This window comes from Camelus bactrianus, chromosome 12 (assembly GCF_048773025.1).
Source record: "Camelus bactrianus isolate YW-2024 breed Bactrian camel chromosome 12, ASM4877302v1, whole genome shotgun sequence".
NCBI classification, from domain to species: Eukaryota; Metazoa; Chordata; class Mammalia; order Artiodactyla; family Camelidae; genus Camelus; species Camelus bactrianus.
In genome coordinates this window covers 32,872,625-32,893,618 of record NC_133550.1, presented here as the reverse complement: position 1 = coordinate 32,893,618, position 20,994 = coordinate 32,872,625, and the positions used below count along the sequence as shown (strand labels likewise).

General features: G+C 44.9%; 1 protein-coding gene and 1 non-coding gene across 2 annotated transcripts in view; one reads left to right on the top strand and one right to left on the bottom strand.

The window, feature by feature from the left end:
* Window positions 1-20,994, bottom strand: part of LOC123612963 (putative tetratricopeptide repeat protein 41) — a 67,504-nt gene that overhangs the window by 1,766 nt on the left and 44,744 nt on the right. Inside the window, 5 exon segments of the mRNA XM_074375166.1 lie at window positions 11,601-11,734; window positions 15,692-15,776; window positions 15,779-15,840; window positions 16,399-16,546; window positions 19,866-20,037. Of these exon segments, the coding sequence (XP_074231267.1) occupies window positions 11,601-11,734; window positions 15,692-15,776; window positions 15,779-15,840; window positions 16,399-16,546; window positions 19,866-20,037 (601 nt within the window).
* On the top strand, window positions 12,470-12,542 carry TRNAN-AUU (transfer RNA asparagine (anticodon AUU)). Its single transcript has one exon. It is a non-coding gene; the product is annotated as a tRNA-Asn (tRNA).

The following is a 20,994-nucleotide window of genomic DNA, read 5'->3' as shown; positions in this document are numbered from 1 at the left end:
ATGAATCTGTTGTGTTTGTGTGTGAAATTGAACTGTAATCTGGGCTATGAAAAAGCCACTTTTCTGTGATGAGCTCAGATGGATTTCCAGGGATTATTTATGCTAAGAGACCCTAGCAGGGGATGCTGGTAAATTGTGGTAATTTGGCCTTTGGTAATTTGGTTTGAAAGAGAGAAAGAACACAAATGTGACCAAAATGTTAACAACTGGTGACTATAGAGGAAAGGTACACAGGTGTCCATAATATAACACCAGGTGCCATTGTCAACAATGCAATTCTCTAAAATATATGAAAAGTGAAAAAAAAATATTACAGTCAACTTATAAGTGGTACTCGTTTAATTCATTTTACCCACTTATAAGGCTGCTTTTAAGGGGCTGAATTTAGACCATTGATTATAAACATAATGGAAGGCTGGTGCATGTAGAGAGTAATCTGGGTATGTGATAAGAGACTGCTGGGTATTTAAGGTTTAAAAAAAAAAAAACTTGACAGATGACCCAACCAGCATCCCCAAATTAATATTAATAATAAAAACTGCAATTATGTAAGTAATTACCATCTATCAGGCCTGTGTAATCCTGTAAGGTATAAACTATCATCACTTGTCTCTGTCTTTGTAATTTGTTCTTTTTAATAAGACATACATCCACATGGTTCAAAAATGAAAATGGATAAAGACATGAAGTAAAAAGTATCCTCCCATCCTAGTACCTATCTGTGCCGTCTTCTCCTAAAACAAGTGCCCTTTCAGACAATTTTTTGTGCATGTCCATTGACTTTTAAAAACGGGAAACCCGAAGGAGGTTAAGTAACTTGCTCCAGTTTGTGGTGGAACGATCTTGGGTCGCGTCACCCACAAGCCCTTGTCCTTGACTGCTACACTAGGCTGCTTCTTTCCCTGTGCTGGGTTGTCCTGAGTGTCCACCATGGCTTCTATCTGCAGAGATGTTCTCTCTGAGCTCCATTTCATGGGTCATGTCCCAGATCTCATATTGCCCGCAGGTTGTGCTGAAAATCTGATAGGGATTTTCAGCTGTTGGCTCTGCTTAGCAATCTATGGCTGTTTTCCTTCTTTTTGAATTATTTCCATGACTCCCTATGAGGTTCCCAGTTGCCCCAGTCGAGCTCAGCAGAAGGCACTTGTGAAATACCCTGCTCAGGATGGCCACGTTGCATTGGCCTCAACAGGCTTTAAAAAGTAAAGTGGAGAATAGAGCCAGAATGTCTCATGTGGTGGCTGAGCAAGAACTCATTCTGAGATCCTCTGGATGCTGATAACCAGATCCCACAGACTGTTCATCCTGCCTGAGGCCCTTTAAGAGGTTCTGACTTGCTGGGGGATTAAGATGTCACACACACCCGCTGCTGGTGGCCCTGACACACACCACTGCATGCTTGTGCCCCCTACTCCTTGTTGGCCACCACATTGGCTCCTTAGGTCCCTTTACCCTCATGACCCCTTCTGGACCTGTACCTATAGCTTTGACCTCATAACTTTCTTGAACACAATCTGATTATCTCTTTCTAGCAGCAAATATAGTAGTTGTCGGGAAAAGACATGGGGCCAACCCCAGTCCACGCCATCCTCCCTCAGGCTCGGGACTACCTGGGCCGTACTATCCAGCCTGGTCAGTTCTTTCAGCTGAGGCAAGAGGAAAGACCTGGATGGGTTCATTCAAATTAAAGCGAGGAGCCTCCTCCCACTTCAAATCTTCATTCCAGATGAGGAAGGAACTTAACACTTAATTGTAGACTCTGTTTGTAGTTTTAAATACAGCATCTCATTAAATCCTCAGGATAACCGTATAGGTAGAGATTCCTATCCTCTTTTGGTTGATAAGAAAATTGAGACTCAGAGAGTTTATGTCCATAAGCCAGAAAATAGCAGAACTGGGATTTAACTCCAGGTGCCTAGATCCTAGGACCGTAACTTCCAGAAGTGGAAAAAGAGAACACCATTCTCCCTTTTGCATTGGTTCCTTAAGAGATTTTCCATGGAATAGGAACCATCAGTTACCTTTTCCATTTTGTACATCTGGACAGCCACATTCACCTTAAGTCTGATAGAGTTTGAACTGGGGGCGGGAATGAGGAGAGGTCACACTAACTTGCTTGAAAATCTGTTCTCAGATTTTAAATGGTACATTTTCCTATTCCCCCCCAACCCCCTTTTTTTTTCAGTGCTTAGGATTAAAAATAAAGTGGTATCTTTATTATTTCCTCTGGAAAAAGAAAGATATTTTATCAAAGATAGTCCTCTGTCCTCTTAAGTAATCTAAAGTACAACTTTTTTTAGTCTTTATTCTACTGAAATTTAAGCCTATTACTCTTGCTTCATATAATATTTACTGTTACCTAATGGGTAGATTTTTACAATGCCAGTCCTGTGTTTACTTCCTCCCCAGACCCACACCTGTAATTCAGGTGGTTGTCACCAGGTATCAAGGAAAATCACAGGTGTTGGTGGAGAGCCTCAGGAAGTTTCTCTGAATGAGCCCAGACTCTGCGGACACTGCCCAACAGATAATGAGCTTCCCCACTGTGCTGGGTTAAAAAGTGGAGACAATTACAGGCTGTCCTCTCCAGCCAGGAGACAGGCTGAAAATGTGTCATGAGATAGGGGAATATGCAGTATTTACAGGTTCTTTGTTGAAAGTTTCTTTTTGTTTGATAAGTATGCTATGTCTAAAGTTTCCTTGTCAGGAGTCTTTCAGTTTGAGAAATTGAACTTGTTGGCTCATTCTTTCAATAACTGTCTGTTTATAAACAGATTGGGGAGGGAGATAGCTGTTCATCACTGTCCCAAAAGAAGCAAAAGGTTACAACTGGATATCTCCTTTGGCCTTTGATTTCTACCCTAAAGAAAACAATAAAAACCAGGGGGAATGGCTTTTTACTCCATTGCCTCCACTGAGACCACTGGCTATTCTGCTCAGAGGGACTGGCTGCAGATGGCAGGCAGCCAGCTCTGTCTTCTGCCCCCAGTGCGGCAGGAGCTCACTCGACCAACTCAAGGGGCTGAGCCTCTGCAGAGGCCTTTTTTTGGGCAGAGGGAACAGATTCATCGTTCTCTTACACAGGCCTTTGTCCCTACCATTCCACCTAAATTGATGGTTCCCCATGATCATTTGTTGCTAAATGCAATGGTCTGTTCTCCATCTGGTGGTCAGTTCTCAGCCCTTTCCTTTCTTGGCTTGCATGATTTTACTGATTCTCAGCCTACTTCTAGAGTTATTCTTCATCTTTTGCTACAACTCTTTCCTCTGCTCACCCCTTACAGCATTCTCCCAAGTTCTGTCTCCTGCCATCTTCTTGTCTTGTATTCTTCTTGGCTGTTTGAACTGTTCTACAGGGTTGGGCCACCAATTGTACACTAAGGACTCTCAAATATTCTTCTCCAGCTCAGTCTTCTAGCTACTAAGCATATATTCTTCTGCCTACTGAGTGTCTCCACTTAGGTGAGAAATTCAAACTCAACACGCCCCCAGTTAGCTCATCATGGTTCCCACCCCAACCACTTAACGTGTGCTTCCTACCTTGGAATCCACCCTGTTGCCCTGGCCTTGGGTATAGCCATAAACTGAGGAATGCCTCTGACTCATCCCTTTCCCCCACCTTCCATACTCAGTCAAGCACCAAACCCCGTTGGATTTAACTACTAACTCGCAAATACTACCCCTTTCTCTCTATTTCTGCTGTCCCTATCTTAGTTAACACAGGAGAGTCTCCAGTCTCCCCTCAACCAATTCCATCCTCTATTCAGCCACGAGAGTGTTGTATCCAAAATACAAATCTACCTGTGACCCTCCGTGCTAGAAATCCTACAGCATCTCCAATGCCGAACTCTTTAACGTGGTAGACAAGATTTTCCATGCCCTAAATCTTGCTGATTTGTCCAACATCAGCTCCCAAGCCTCCCCATTCCAGAGGTTCCACCACCCTGATTCACTCTTTCTGGCCTTTGCTCATGCTAGTCTTTTTGCTTGAAGTGCTCTTCCTCACGTTCTTCACCAGACAAACACCTGCCAGGACACACAGCCAGCTCACTTTCTCTGGAATGTCTTACTTGTTGCCCCTTTCCGGTGCTTCCCCACACCCTCTGCCCACGTCTGTCACTGCACATATCACAGTAGATCTCAGTTCTTTTTTATGTGCTTATCTTCCCAACAAGACCACAAACTCCGGGAGCCCACAAACAGTAGAGTGAGTGCAGGATTTAGGGTCAGAGGACTGGATTCCAGATCCTAAATCTACCACTTAGTCTCGGTCTTTCTGAGCCTCAGTGATTCCCATATTTAATTGATAGAATTGAGGTAAGTCATATGGCATATCTGCTATTTCCTCAGCTTGAAAATAGCTGGGTACTGTAGACAAAAACAAACAAACAAACAAACATTGCCTGCCATTTCAGTAAAAAAAAAAGAATGTTGCCCACGCATTGAGCCATTGGCCACTGCAGCCGCCCTGGATGATGTTCCCCGAAGAAAATTCAGGAGGGAGAAAAACAGGATACTGGCCCTAGATAGTCAAGACACATATTAAAGGAATAATTTCAATGAGCCCGGTCTCTTCTACCTACCTATACATAGAAAAGCCCTAAATTCACTAACTTGAGAAGTCAGTTTTTGTAATTAGCAGTAATCTTTTGACATTCAACTACATGGTTTGTTTTTTGGTTTGTTTTGTTTCAGCAAAAACTCCTATATATCCTGGCTCCTCCGTTACTTCTTTGAAACAGTTCCTCAGAGCTATCAGAAAGGCTGTATCCGGGGATATATAGTCCTCAATAATGTCCCCAAAATAAAACTTAATCCTTAACTTTTAGGTTATGCTTTTTCCTTTTTTCAGTCGACAGTCATTTCGAGTCCCTTCCAGGCTTAAAAGTTTTCTAAGCTTATGAGGGCTATTTGACATTCCTGCAACCAAGAGCATTTACAAATTTATAACCTATTAAAAAGTATTAAACATACACAACAAGTGAAAAGGAAGCTCTGCTAACAGACAGAGTTGGATTGCTCAGTTAACCAGGGCCCTCTCTTTCCTCTGCAGAACTTTCCACCTGATGCCCAGGGCAAACTAAATGCCTGCAGCTACCACACTCATCTCCCCACTGTGCTGGCATGCTTCTGTTCCTAACCATTGGGTTCTAGCCTGACCAAGAGTCAAATGGTTTCGTTTAGTCTAATTTTGGTCATTAAATTAAGTATATACAAACTGATATAAGAGTGCAAGGAAAAAGTTGTTTTCTATGAAAAATAGGCTGAATGCTTTGGAATTCTTTCAAATGATGAGTGGACAAGAAAACGGTAAAAGACTGACGGGGAGGCAGAAGGATCTTGTCCAGAAGCATCACAATTGTCTAAGTTCTTGCCCTACAGACATCAAAACTAGAAAGTGGGTGATGCATTTTGAAAAAGTTGACATCTAATTCCAATCAGAAGATTCATTAAAAAAAAAAAGACCTTGACTCTAAATGTTAAAGTTCAGGTAAAGGGTTACATTTACATGTTGAGGTTAAAATTAAAATGTAAAGTTTGTATCACTTACCTGACTTTGTGGATTAAGGGACCTCCTGCCACAGACAGGAGGACTCTGGGTAAATCAAGCATTTAAAAAAAAAGACTGACTCACCCACTGAAAGTCACCCACTTGAGCCTTTGTTTAATTTCTTCCTTCTAAATGTGACTGAGATGCTTGGCGTTTCTTCTGTAAAAGAATCCCAGGGAGAGGGAAGTATCATAACGTTCACCTACCATACTTCATCCAAAATAAACACTTCAGTATAGAACACTCAGCTTGACATCGTGGAATATGAGAAACCATATTTCTGTTTTTTCCTCCCACTGAAATGACTTCTCAATAGGCGGATTTAAACACTTATCAGGGAAGGAGAACAAAAAAAATTGGACTGTTCCAGAGGCAGCATGGAACATAAATCACAAAAACCCTCTTTTTATATCAGGATTAGTACTAAAATCTCTATAGTTTTGTTAGGTTAAGATTTGATTTTGAAGCTGGATTGAAGTTGAGAGGAGAAGAGCTGCAAAGGAAATACTGAATCGAAAGAGATCTCATTTTTTATTAAGTGCCTCACAAAAATGTGATCAGAAGAAACAAACTTTAAGACTATCTCCCTCTCACAAATCCATCATTTTAATACATATTTACCATAATCTCCTGCAAAAAAAAATGTTGTGAGTATAACCAAAATCTGAATGATCATTACTGGAAGCCCACTATTTTCATGCCCCTTGGAAGATGACACCTTTCCCCTATTGCAATAGTCCCGAATAAAACCTGTTTTTAATGCTTTAAGGTGTAGTAAAAATTTGTTGAATGAATTTATAAACAAATGACTGTAATTAAGATTAAAATACCCTTAATAATCAATACTTGCTTTTCTAAAGTGGAAGGGTAAATCTGAACCAGCAAAGACATTTCCTCCATCCTACATTCATTCACTCAGCAACGTTTTATGGAGCACCTACTATGTGCCAGCCACTGTTCTAGGAGCTGGGCATACAATGGTGGAGAAGACAGATCAAGTCCCTTCTTTTAACAAGAAAGCATGTTTTTAAAAAAATGAATACACAAATACATAATTTTAGGTAGTGCCAAGTGCTATGAAAAAAAAGAGAGTTGAGTGAAGAGGTAATGAGGATGGGGGTTAATTTTACACAGGATGGACAGGGAATTCACTTCACCCCAAAATTGTAGACAGAATTTAGACAGCCTTGATGAGTTCTAAATAATTCTAAACAGTTTCCAAAAAAAATCTTCTAAATAGAATAAGCCCATCAGAGGATCACTGCAGCCTTCAGTCTTAAACCTCCACTTGCCCACAGGCAGGACTGCCTTCAAATCAGTGCACCGCCCAGGTTCTCCCACCACTGCCTGTTTTCTTACTTCTTCACTTATTGTCTCACCCTTTCTCATAGCCCTTCTGACAGCTCCTGGTCAGTCTCTTTCACATCTTTGTTTATTCCTACCTTTGTCCATGCAGATCCCCTGCCCAGACATGCCCTCTTCTCTGCCAATTCACACCCTCCATCTTCCTTAAGCGTCCCTCCAAAGAGGCTCTCCCTGGGAAACCTCCGGCTACTGGTCACTGCCTCCCTTAAAAGTAGACATGGAGTAGTAACCCTGCAGAGGGCCTCCCAGAGTGCTACACCCTTATGTCACAGATGGGGCCCAGAGACACACCTGGGCCAGAGCACGTGTGACTTGGCAAAGGTCACATAACTGATTACAGCCAGGCTAAAACTAAAACCCAGTTCAATCTCCTCCAACCAGGCTATGCTTTAAATCTTTCATGTGCTCTATATTTTATTGTAGGTTTGTTTTGCCTCCTAACAAAATAAGAATTTGCTCAAAGGCAGAAGTTGTCTTCTTTTGTTTTTGTACCCCCCAGCTACAAAACCTAGGGCAGTGCTTCCAGCACAGGGAATCTAGTTCCCATCTATGTGCTTGTCTGTTACCACATTCAGAAAAGATCAAGACAGATTGTCATTTGAATTGAAATGGCCATATGGCATTCATAAAGTTCATCTTGAGGGACCTCGGGGACCATTTCAAAGTGGTAAGCAGCCCATGCAGACCACACAAGGGAGACAAACTGCAGACAAAGGAAGCAGTTTCCTACAAGAGCCTCCAATCCAGAGTCACAAACACAGATGCAAACAATGACTTGCAATTGAGCTGCCACTCACACAGGCAGCTTTATGCTGAATGCTCCAGGGGGAGCTCCAAGGTAGGAGGCTTGTCGTCTTAACACAGTGAATGACTCTCCCAGACCACCCCAGATCTACAAACTAGTCAGGTTAAGATAACACATCCTTACGATTCTGTCATGCATTACAGTGTATAAAGCACTTAAACCCTTACTGAGTAGATGCAGTGTAAGCTTCACATCCCATAGTCCTTTTTCTTCCTCAGTGCAGCAATACATAGTGTAGACTTTTAAGAGGATGGCTTTGATGACCAGTGCTTGGTAATGCTTTCACTACAGAGGCCCCAAGACTTCCTTAAAAATGACTAACGATCAGTCCCAACTCCATGTTGCTGTAGCTCCCTTCACAGTGCGTGGAGTCCACACGGGCACACTCCATCTAGAGAGACATTTTCCATCACAGGCAGGTAAAGGGGATCATGACACGTCACCCCGAAGCAGGCCACACTGACATGAGGATTACTATGAGCTGAGGCATTTGAGTTCCTGAAACCCCTTCTGTGCCTAATAGCAGAGCCTCCCTCAAAGGATTCAAGTGTTATAAATCCCCTCCCTGGGAGGACAGGGAGCCAGCACCACACCCAGACACTGTCACAAACTATCATATCATCTTTTCTCCTAAGGGCCTATCTATCCTTCCAAAAAGTCACGTGCTTCTCCATGAACACCTGTCCTCCCCCTCCCTTTCCCCTGCTGAGTTAGTATCCAGACCCCAAGTTCAAGCCGCCCCTTGGTGTTGCTCCTCACTAAGTAAGTGTGAAGCACATGCTAATAAACCTCTGTTTGGTTTTTCTCTTGTTAATCAGTCTTTTCTTAGGCTAACTTTATAGGGCCCCAGCAGGACAACCGAGGAGGAGGGGGGGTGATTTTTTTTTCTCCCCAACAGTTTTGGTGACAAAAGTGGGAATTCCATCATCAAGGACACCTTGCTTGGTCCAGAAGCTGCAGTTAAGAGATCCTGGGCCTCAGACAAAAAGCCACAGAAGATCAAACTTCTTGCCAAAGTCAGCCTCCGGGATTTCTGCCCACAGGGTCAGGTGGAATGAGGGTGGTGAAAGGCTGTCTTTTCAATTTAATTTTCAGGCTCAGCAAGGGACCCCAAGAGGACAGAGGACAAGTTTTTCCATCCCTATGCAGGAAAACTGAAAACATTTCTTACATGTTGAGGAATACTGACCCGGAGGTCTCCATAAACGTAGCCTACTTCCCCTGACACGCTCGTCCTCCTGCGCTGACGTCCCAGCCCCACATGGCTCTGGCAGCCACGTCGCACACCGACGCCTGGGCCCTGCTTGTTACTCTCCCGCCACAGCCCTTACAGCTGTCTACAGCACTTGCATTTACTATAGCGTTCGCATTTTGAAGATAGCCGTCAGCTCTCACCACCATGGGCTGAAACAAAAGCACAAGCATCCTGCCTTGACAGCTGCACTAACCATCCACAATGTTCCTGTGAGCCTGGAGCGGGCCTTCTGTTACAGGAACCAGCGTCAATCACCAGCAGGACAGAAAAGCAATAAAGCGGTGGCAAGAAGGTGCTTCTTACAGAAAAATACTTGATCATAACCACTTCGAAAATTGACTGCAAAATTGAACTGTACCACAAAGACTTCTTTAAGAAGTCACAACACACTGCCGTGGCCGTTACAGATGCCTTCTTACTGGAAAAAAAATGAATATGTTACACTTGCATCATGTATTAGACAATTCACCAGAACTGGTAACAAAAAATTAATATGAAGCAACCAGATCAGGGGTACTAGTTCCTTTTCCATAAATGTTCTCTAGATTTGCATCTGCGTTTTCTGTTTATAAACAAAATCTTTCATGCATTTAGCCTGGAAACGCTTACTGAAAATAAATGTACACGTGTACACACACAAACACACTCCTAAATCTAGAGTGAAAATGGAAAATACCTTTTCCCCGCAGTTATCAAGTATTTTAAACCTTTTTCCTCAGCAAATAACTAGGCTGAAAGCAATTATGTTTCATTGTAAAAAGGACAACAAGCATACATGCTGGAAAGAGTGGTTGGTTTGGGTCAGGATTTCTCAGCCTTGGCACTACTGACATTTAGGGATGGACAATTTTCTCCTGTGAGGAGGGGGTGCTTTCCTGGACATTGTTAGGTGTTTGGTAGACTCCCAGGTCTCCACCCCCACCCCCAGCCATCATAATCAAATGTTTCTCCAGACTTTTTGTCCTGAGGGCCAAAATCATCCTGGGTTGAAAACAACTCTTTGAGGTTGAAGTAGATTATGCCCTATGGCAATGAGACTTCAGGAACCCTTACCGGGTTTTTTTCCCCCAAATTTTTCTAGTTGTGGTATTTACAAAAAATGACATTTCTAGGTAGCCTACTGGAAGAAATAAACAAAGCTGCCCAAGGGCTGAGAGCTCTCTGTTTGACACATTGGGTGGGAACCCAGTTACTGGAGGCGCAAAGGTTGGGAAGTGGTGTCCGTGGGAATCATGTCCCTGACTGTCCCCACCCCACCTTCCAGCTGAAGCCTGTCTCTGGCTCATGGATCAAGCATTACTTGCAATCTTCAATTCTCATCAATTCCCGAGCTTGGCAGCAACGCTCCGGGCAAATGACAGAACCCATTGTAGGGCTGCTATTTGCAGAACAAGCTATTGGGCTGCTGAGAACTGAGGCAGTGAAAGGTGAGGTCCTGTCACCTTGGTCCTTGGAAATAGCACAGCCTTGAAAGCAGAACCTTCTCTCAGGAGGCCTCTGAGCGCTTCAGGGGTGACCCTGCAGCACCGCCCTTAAAACATGAGTAAATTCCACCTGGCTGGGATAGTGCCAAGGACAAAGAGACTCAATAGTCGCTAGAAGCCACAGGTAATAATACCGACATTCTGGTGGAAGAAACGCAGAGAAAGTATCGGAACTCACCCCATGAAGGGGAGCAAAAGAATCACAGCAGAAGCAACAAGAGACACCGGCGGGCCCAACCCCATCCCTCCTGGTAAGATTTAAGGCCAAATTTTTAATTTCAACTTGTAAGTTTTATTTAAGTTTTAAATGTTTCTCTTTAATCAGAAAATGCCTTCAAACCCCTGGGCCAGATCTGGGACACTGAGTTCTATGCCCTACAAGTAAAACCAAAAGCAGGCCTATGTGAAAAACCATCTTGCTATTTCTGGTTACGTGTTACTTTCGTATCACAGGAATAGGAAAGAATGAAAATGCTCTTCTATACAAACAGCATCTTAAAACAGAGTTGGAAGGAAGAAGGGAACCTACACTGATGGGACAGGGGTGTGGTTGGGCGTGGTGCTCTGCCTATGGAAGAATGAGAAATGGGATGGAAAAGACTTCTTAAAATTATCTTCCTGTTATGGACTGAAGTTTGTATCACCCCTAAAACTCTTCTGTTGAAACCCTAACCCCCAAGATGATGGTACCAGGAGGTAGGGCCTTTGAGAGGTGATAAGGCCATGAAGGTGGAGCCCTCTTGAATGGGATTAATGCCCTTACAAGTGAGAACCCAGAGAGCTCCCAGCCCCTTTCCTCCACCATGTGAGACACAGTGAGAAAACCACTGTCTTTAAACCAGGAGATGGGCCCTCCCCAGACACTGGCACCTTGACCTTGGACTTCCCAGCCTCAGAACTGTGAGAAATAAAATTCTGTTGTTTCAGCCACCCAGTCTACGGTATTCTGTTATAGCAGCCCGAACAGACTAAGACGCTTACTTAATGAGGGAAGATAAACAAGCAGCAAAAAAAGTTGAATGTACATGGAATAGGAGTCGCTTGCTTCAAAAATGAAGATTGTTTTTAAAATAAGCAAAGTATGCAGGTGAAACAGAGAAAAGTCATCTGCTTCTAATAGAAATACATCAAAGCAGTTACCTAATTTATACAAGGTATCGCTTAGGCTGAAGCTCAGCTCCTTCCAGGCGAGGGAGGAATTGGCCAGAGTGCCTGCATTTTCCTTTATTTTTATCACTTGTTTGTAATATTCAATTGCTTGCTTCCTTTGGAATCTAGAAAAGAGAAATTTAGTTAAAGTTTTGCATCAAAGAAGCATGGCATTCATTTATTTATTCAACAAACATTCACTGAATGCTGCTAGGGCTCAGGTGCAAAGATGGATAGGACTAATCCTTGTCCTTGGAGAATTCCCCGAGGTAGGAGGGGAGGCTGGAGAGTGAAGTGGAGGACCGACCACTCATGAAGGGCATTGAGTGCAAACCCCAGAGTTCTGACTTTAATACTGAAGGGTTTTCCTTAGGAGAATGATGTGATCCAATTTGCATTTTAGAAAGTTCACCCGGGTGCAAGTGCAGAGGATAAACTGAAGCGGGAGAGGCTATAGGTGGGGAGATCAGTTAGTCTAGGGAAGAATGATGAGGGTCTGAGCTAATGCAGTGGCTACAGATGTAAAAGGAGACCTGCTAAGTCTTGGCATTACATTGAATGTTGTGGTTCCAGTGCTGGGAGCGCTGGGCTTCCACACATGCAGTTGAATGACGAGATTTGGGGCTGGAGCTCTGAAATCAGACTCCCCGGGTGCTAATCCTGGCTCTACCACTTAAAAGCTCGGCAAGCATCCTAATCTCCTAAACCTCGGTTTTTTCATGTTCAAAATGAGGATAACAATTTTGCCTTAAGGATTAAACAACAACAACAACAAAAAATGTATGGATTGGATTTAGAATGGTGACTGATAATAAATATCATAACAATATCATGTATTGTTAAGATGATGCCATGGTTGGGGAGGGTATAGTTCAGTGGTAGAATGCCTGCTTATTGTGCAAAAGGTCCTGGGTTCAATTCCCAGTACTTCCATTAAAAATAATAATAATTTTTAAATAATTAAATAAACCTAATTATCTCCCCCCAAAACAAAAACAAACAAAAGCAAAAACAGAAAAAAAAAAAAGATGATGTGATGGTGTTTGCACTGGGAGAGACAGGAGGAAATGTATTTTGTCAGGGAGAGGGGTGGATGTTCTCATTCTTGGAACGTTGACTCTGAACCGCCTGAATACCTTGAATACCCACACAGAGACGCCCCATAGGCAGGCGGGGCACATGTGTGCAGCTGATGAGAGAAGCCTGAGAAGGCGACGAAGACGAGAAGCCATCACCTCAGAGAATGATGACTGAAGCCCTAGGCACCGGCGAGGTTGGGGCACTGAGGCTAAGATGAGCAGGGAGTCCAAGAACTGAATGCAAGAGAACACCACTGTTTGGAAAAGAGTCAGGGAGAGAAAGAGGAAACTCACGAAAGAAACTGAGAAGGCATAATCAGAGAAGACAGCCACAATGGAGTATCTGGGACGCCAGGAGAGTATGGTTTCAGGAAGGGAGCCATCGGCAGTGTCGCATTCTCCAGTAGGAGAGGACCAGTAAGACCAAAGTGCAAAGAGACACGGTTAGGATGGTGTTCATAGGAGGAGCTGAAGTGGAGCTGACGTCGAATGAGGTCAGTGGGAAGTGAGGCAGCAGAGAGACACGTCTGTGGGGGAGACACTGACGACAGGACAGCTGCTGATGAATGGATACGAAGTTGAGAAAGAGCGATGACATTTATTTCACTGAGAACATACCACTGTTCCTCTTAAGACAGTTTGTTGGTTCTTTTCTGTCCCGGGGGAGGGAGGGAGGTTTACTTTTACTTTTGCAACTTGACCTCATGTATCCATCCCTACCTATCCCCACTCTCCAAAGCCCTCAGGACCCCTCGGATTGTTTCTGGAGTGCATGAGAGCTGTCTGAGGGCCCCTGGCCACCAGGACAAAGGATTGCCACAGGTTTGAGAGGTGAGGTGAATTGCACAGCAAAATAGCTCCTGGTCTCAACCAGCGTGGAGGATGTGGTCACCTCAGGACAAACTTTAACAAGGAAAAAGTCTTCCCTGGTCTTTCAGAAGTTGACTGTTGACAGTGAGGTCTGAGGAAAAGGCATCCGCGTACAGTCAGGTCCTCTGACATAGAGGCCACGTTGTGGAACGAACGGCTGCAAGATTGTGTCTCGTGAGTCACACCCTGCCGGCTCTGGATTTGTGGAGGGGCAGCCAGGGCCCAGAGATGACTCAGTCAGTGGGCTGTGTGTTTAGATTTCTCTCTTACAAGGCAATGGTTCTACTGTCAAGCTTTCTGCTCCCCTAAAGAAAGTCCTGTTCTCTGCTCACAGTGCTGGTCTTAAGAGGAACAAAGGGAGGTTTATATGGCGTCAAGGGCCTCAAAAATTACCTTCTGGGGAGCAAAGTAATCACACTAAGAACTCAATTTACCAGCTCTGCCAGTGCGCCAGGCATTCTGCTTAGCACTGTAAACACAGGCGCTCCAGTCCTCACAGTCACCCTGTGAGGAAGATACCATTACCGCACTCATTCTCCCAGCCAGGACATGAATGAGACGCCAACATGTTAAGTATGTGCCCAGGTTCTCACTGTTACCAAGTGGCAGTAACAAAATTTGAACCCAGGCCATTGGACCCCAGAGCCCACCATCTCGGCACTATATAGCACCAGTAATTTTACCCTTAGATGCTCCTTTATTTGGGTGACTCTTTTAAAGGTACATATTCTTGGAAAGGTTTGATATTGATCTGCAGTTAAGTGTTAGAAATGATCCACATCACGTTCTTCCTGGGAGCAAAAGCCGGAAGAGGTCACCTTCCCGATGAGAGGAAAGTTCTCTCAAGGACAGTGGAAAGCAGAAAGTGAAGGGCAGGACAGGGAGCAGGGGGGGAAGGGAGAGGAGCTGCAAGTAAAGCCTCACAACCTTAGAGTCTCACCTAGAGCGTCCCCGGCCCTTCAGGCAGCTGAACTGGCTGTGAAAGGCTGCAGGCCAGGCCCAAGGAAGGGGGTGGTGGACTCTCTGTGTGTGTGGACCCACAGAGAACCTTCTCCCATAGCAACCCATCAAGAGAAGCAGGCGAGCTTGGCAGACCCAACACTGATGCAATCCGGAGGGTAATACCTACAACCATCTTTAAAACGCAGGCGCTGACAAGAGTCCCTCCTTTACCAAACTCTCCTCAGGTTCTTCTGAGCAATTTTCAACTATTCCTCAACTTTTGGACATCCGTGTTCATCTCTGCATTGTCCAATTTCAGCAAGAATCTGGCTAAGTCAGTTTATCCATCCTTGGTATCTGATCACCCTTCATACCTACTCCGATTGCCCAACCCCCACCCCCCAGGTGATGTCTGATCACCCTGGCCTGCCTTCAGCAAGAAGCCTGTTAGGTCCGTTTAGCCAGAATCCCCGCAGACCCCTGATGTTTCCTCTTAGTAATTTTCCATCCACTCACCCCCACACCTCGCCTTTCCTTATATTCGGACCTGAGTCCAATCTGTCTCTCCCACCGCAGACCCCACTGCCGTGGTCCCTACACCTAACACGAGGGCCTGAATAAAGTCTGTCTTACCTTTCTTTAACAAGTGTCACAAATACCTTTTTCTTTAACAGCTTTAGCGATGCTTTGTGCAGGAGGCTGAGAAAAGCCCCACGTATAGCAAGAGAGCGAGAGGACTTCCCCAGCGAGGAGCAGGGGCAGGAAAGCACGGCCGAGGCACTGCAGGCTCGGGCCTAGGTCTTGCAGAAGACAGACCAGTGGGGTGTGCACTGCAGACACATGCTCCACAGAGGCCTGAAATACATACATCTTCCTCACACAACCTGTGATGCTGAGAGACACTCACGAAGGTGTCGTACTCCTTTGTCACTTTCCTCCTGCCAAAACCTCTACACAGCTTGTGGGCCAAGAGCTCCTGTCAAATATATTATGTTCGGTGTCCTGACAGATAGATCAGGACAGAACTTGCAGGCATGGTGAGTCCCTCCAGTATCTGGACAAGGCTGCAGCCAAAAAGTAAGATGCCCCGATAAGTGACCCCCAATCTCCCTGCCACTGGTGGGGTTTTTTGGGGGAGGGTGGGGGGTGGGGAAACGAGACACCCTACTTGAAACATTTCCTAAAACTAACCTTTCACTATGTCTCAGTGGAAAAAATTGTAAATCTGCTAAAAATTCCAGAATTTCTCTAACTAGGATGCTTTTCTCACCAAACTTCTCCTGATATTTAAGCATTCTTGAAATTTCATTTTTGCAAGAGAAGCATTTCCAGCAGCAAATCTGAAAATAAAATGCTTGTGTGCTACTTACAGGGCACTATACATGTTGGCACCTTCATGGTACTATCGAAAGTAATTCTCATAAACATCCTTTTTCTATACAGGAAGATACAAAACAGCAGAGCAGTTTATATTAGCAGAGATTCAAGACCTTCAAAGTGATTTATAAGATGCATGTACATCTTTATAAGAAACTCAGGCACTATTCCCAACCTCAGCACTGCTGACATTGGGGGCTGGACAGTTTGTTGTGGAGGGTCCTGTGCAGTAGGTAGTGTTTAGCATCATCCCTGACCCCTCCCCACTGCATGCCAATAGCAAAGCCCCTAGGTACCATAGGCAAACATATCTCCAGACATCACCAGAAGTCCCATGGGGGGAAGAGTGTCCCCGCTTGAGAACCACTGGACCAAAGAACGGAAAGGCTAAAATTCAGCATTTCTTAACCCTATCAGTGAGGCAGGAAATGGATGAATGAGTACGGGTTAAGTATAGTAATCATAACAATAACAGTGAGTACAAAAAACAAAAAATTTTCAAGAAGAAAGTACTTGTTTACATCAGAACACCTTCCGTGTATTTCATGGTAGCCTGGTTGCAAAGGTTGTTGTCCAGTAAGCTGGAAATTTCAGCAGCACATGGTAAAATGTGATTTTCTTTCAAGTACTCATCAGATGTTGACTTGGCCAGGTTGCTCAGCACTCTGCCTGGAGGGAATAAACGTTGGCAAAGAAGAGGACGCTCAAGGCTTTTTTTCCACCGAAGAATTAAGACATCAGTAGGCAGAGCATTTAGTGTCATTTCTTCATCACTGCCCAAAGCTGGGTTTTTTCTTAGAAAATCAGTTACTGACCTACATTGCGTGGGAGTTGGTTTTCATATGACAAATTTGTGTGTGTACCACAGTTACAGGGCCAAGGAGCTAAGACAATAGATTGAAACCAAATTCAAGTCTGCTTTGCAAATGAATGGGGTCAGAAACAGAGTGAGAATACCGCTGTAGTGAAACCAGCTGTCACTGTGGTAGCTGAGCCCTGCAGAGGGCAGCCAGTACAGTCTTGCAACGAGAAACAATAAAATGATACAGCCTTACAACAGGAGACATGTGAATAAGCCCCATAAACCTAATTAGCAAATTATGGGCTGTACCTGGATACACACCGCCTTGGGAATGTATCCTTCTCAAAGGCCTAACATTTCGCTAGTTTATTGAGACTTAGATATCCTAACGGTAGCAAGTGTTTTCTAAGCCATACTTTGTTACGTGAAGAGAAAAAACCATAATGATGATCCCAGAAGGCACTATTAGAGTATTGCTGGTAGTAAACAAAGCAGATTTAACTACCTGTGCCATGGAATTCCATCTTGGTTATAAAGGATTACATTAAATTATCAAAAAGCATCTTTCCCACCATCAGTAGCATCCATTCATTACCTAGTGCCCACTGCACTGCCCCCCGACTCCCATCCAGAGCCTCATGCCTTGCATCTGGACATCAGGGATGGCCAGCCACGTACCTGATCTCCCTACGTCCACACTTACCCACCACACAATCCATTCTCTATACAGCAGCAAACGTGATCTGAAATAGAGATCAGGTGATGTCATCCCCAGCCCAATTTACAAAAGGCTTCCCCTCGCACTGAAAATAAAATCCAAATGCCTCCCGAGGCCCTGCAGGATCTGAGCCCAGCTGCCTCCTGTCCTTTGCTTACAAAGGCTTCTTTCCACTGCTAGGATACGCCAAGCCCTTTCGCACCTCAGGCTCTGAATGTGCTGTTCCCTCTGCCAGGACTGGCCCCTCCTCACACCATATGTAGCTCCTGTATCTGTCAAGTCTCAGCTTAAATGTCCCCTCCTGGGAGGCCCCCTGACCATCCTTTTGCAAGTGGTCCCTCCCTGGCTTATGCTCTTCCTCCATCTCTTTGTGTCTCTGCCTGCGTTTAGCACAACCTGTAATTATTGCATTTGTCAGCTTCCTTGTGTGTTGTGGGTCACCTCCCTTAGTAGGCAGCATTGGCGACTCTGTCCTGTCCACCCTGCGGGACGCAGCACAGTGCCTGATACGCAGCAGGTGCTCAGTAAACAGTCTTTGAATGTGTGAGCCTTGGTCAGCCTGGAATCCTCGCCCCGCCCCCTTGATATGTCTGCCTGGGCCCTGAATCCCCACCTGACCCTTGTCAGGAGACCGGAAATAGTGTGCTCCCATCAAAGCTGTTGCTAATGACATTTATCTACCTCTGATCCTCTCTGTTCACCCAGACTCCACTCCACCTGCTGGTTTTGCATTTGGAGAACCACCCTTGTCTGTACCAAGCCAAGGTCTGCCAAACTCCTTGGAACTCTGCACTTTGGCCTGCCCAGCTGGCGCTAGAGGACCAGTCCCAGAACCTACAGAAGTGTCCCTGGTTCCCACAGTGGCTTCTTCTGCTCGCCAAGGCCCCAGCATGTCCATGACCAGCCCTGCATTAGGACGATGACTTGGAAGCTAGACTCTCTGTATGGAGGGTTAGGGCTTCATATGTACCAACACTAGAAGAGATTCTGCACAGCAGGGAGTTATGCGGACAGGCGTTAGGATCAGGTGAACCTGGCTTGGACTCCCAGCTCCAGACGTGCTAGTTGTGGGTGCTGACATAGTTTATTTAATCTCTCTGACCTTCAGTTTCCTCATCTGTCGGGGGGGGGGGTAACAATAACACACCATATGAGGTGTCTCTCACAGTAAAAGACATTGCGAGTATAAAGGGCCTTGTACATAGTAAGTGTATGGCGAATGATAACTGTGACAATAAAAGTGGATTTATAGATGGAATGTATAAGGAGCTTGCCCAAGATGACCTTTGATCTCATAGCCATGGTGGTGGACTCTAAAAACAGCTGTAATTCTCCACGCCAAGCTGTACCCAACTCTCCTTTGCAATGCCACTCTCCACCTCCTCCCATCCAGAGGTCAGAGTCTCTTTCTCCACCCTCAAATGGAGCCTAGTTACTTGTTTTGACCAATCGAATGCAGCGGAAGGGGGTGTTATGTCAGTTCTGAGCCTAGGCGTAACCTTCTGCTCTCTCTCTTGGAATTCTGTGAGCCACCAAGTGAACAGGCCTGGGCTATCTTCCTGAAAGAGGAGGAACACATGCCCAGCCTCCTCAGTCACCCAGCCAGACAACCACCAGACATCTGAGTGGAGCCCTCTTAGACCAGCCAGCCCCACTGGCCCTGCCAGCTGGTCACAGATGCCTGCATGAGCCCGTCCCAAATCTGCTGAGCCCTCCCCGGACCAGGGAGATCCCCTAGCCAGCCTGTAGACCCATGGGCAATAATAAGTGGCTGTTGGTTTTAATCTGTTGAGTTTTGGGGTGGTTTGTCATGCAACGAAAGCTAATTGATACAGCCATTTAAATATGACAGAAGGCTAGTGTCCTTAATTTAGTCTTAGTGTAAATCAGTGGGTCAAAAATGCTTAGTAGCTGCATTTACTGAACATTCTTTGTCTCTGTTCTATTAGTGGTACCAGAGCAGACTCGGGCATCAGATGTCGGAGAATAAAATAACGGCTGCACTCATGAGCCCTTAACTACGTGCCAGGCCCCGTTCTGTGTGCTTTATGGTCCCCCAAGAACGCTTGTAGTCTCACAACAATGTGCAATGTAGACACTATTTTTACTTCTCTCTTACAAACATGAAGACTGTGACGCAGAAAGGCTGTCACGTGTCTGAATGCAAAGAGCCAGTAAGCGGAGAGGCAGGATTTGAACCCAGAAAGTCTGGCCTCGGAGTCAAGCTCTGAATGCCCCCCTAACTGCTCAAAGCCTCCTTTTTGGAGGCACATCGCAACAGCCTTCAACATTCTGAAAGGGTGGTCTGTCACAGGAGGAGTGCTCACGGTCAACCTTCTCACTTCTGCCAGCCCACCAAAAACATCAAGCTAACAAAACACACATATCCATTTCCCGTTCTTCATGGGTGGGAACAGGAGTCTGGCTCTGAAACACAGAGGTCATGCCCCTTCACATGCCCACCATACCTTTTTGCTTCACTAAGGCCTGGCTGTCTTTTAAGTCGCTGGGTGAAAATTCCATCAGGTTTGACCACGCTCTCTGGAAATACTGGAGCCCTTCCTGAGTCATCCGTATCTCAAGACGGAGCTCTCCGACTGCATTCTGGACTTTGAAAAGCACTTCCATCATGGACTGACTCTATACAAAATGAAAGAGAACGCTCTCTCGATGGGACACAGCACTACCTCAGGCACAGCTACCAGACACCTGCCCAAGAAAGGTTCATTTCATAATGGTCTTGCAAAAGATTGCATGCTGTATAGCATTTCTCTGAGAATTCTAAATACTTATAAAATGATGGTTATGGTGAAACATTTATTGAGAGACACTGCAAACTAAAAATAAATTTTGGAAACTGTTTTTCACAGGTTATTAGTTAATGACAATAAAACTTTTTGAAGACAAGAATAACATGACGATGTCTTGCATCTGGTAAAGTTCCCTGAGGAGGTTATTATCTAAAATCCAAATGAACACCTAAAAGCACTGTCTATGTGGCCCCTGAATTCAAGTGTGGCCAGAGATCTGCTAGCTTAATTAACGTTTTACACATTTTTGCTTAGAGACTTGGATTTCAATTTCCTTTCCTGGTTTAGCATACTAATTTCAAAGGTGCTTAAACTTCATTACCTTAAAAACCTTATCAATGCATAAGAATACACTAGTTGGTTATACACTTTTAAATGTCCAGTGCAAGAAATGAGAGCTAGTGACGAGGTGTCTTACAATTACTATCTCATCTCAGAAAACTTAAATATTAACAAGCATGCATGTGAACATGTTTGGTAACTAATAAAGCTTATTCAATGGACAGCATTACCATCATCATTGGTCATGTAATACTTGACGTGGTACCGAACTTTTGCCCAGGACAGGACCGACTGAGCCTGGCTCCCTGGTGTGAACTCTTTCTGCTCTCCTGCACCTACTGAAAGCGCTCTTCCATGTCAAACTGACCTTCCGCTTGAGCCAGAGCTTTCCAATAAGTGTCCTGCAAACAGGTTACACCTACTCTGAGACACTGATCTCAGTCCGGGAGGCAGCTGGGTGTGGTGTGGAATCCCTGGGCCCATAGGCCTTTCACAGCTCACAGGT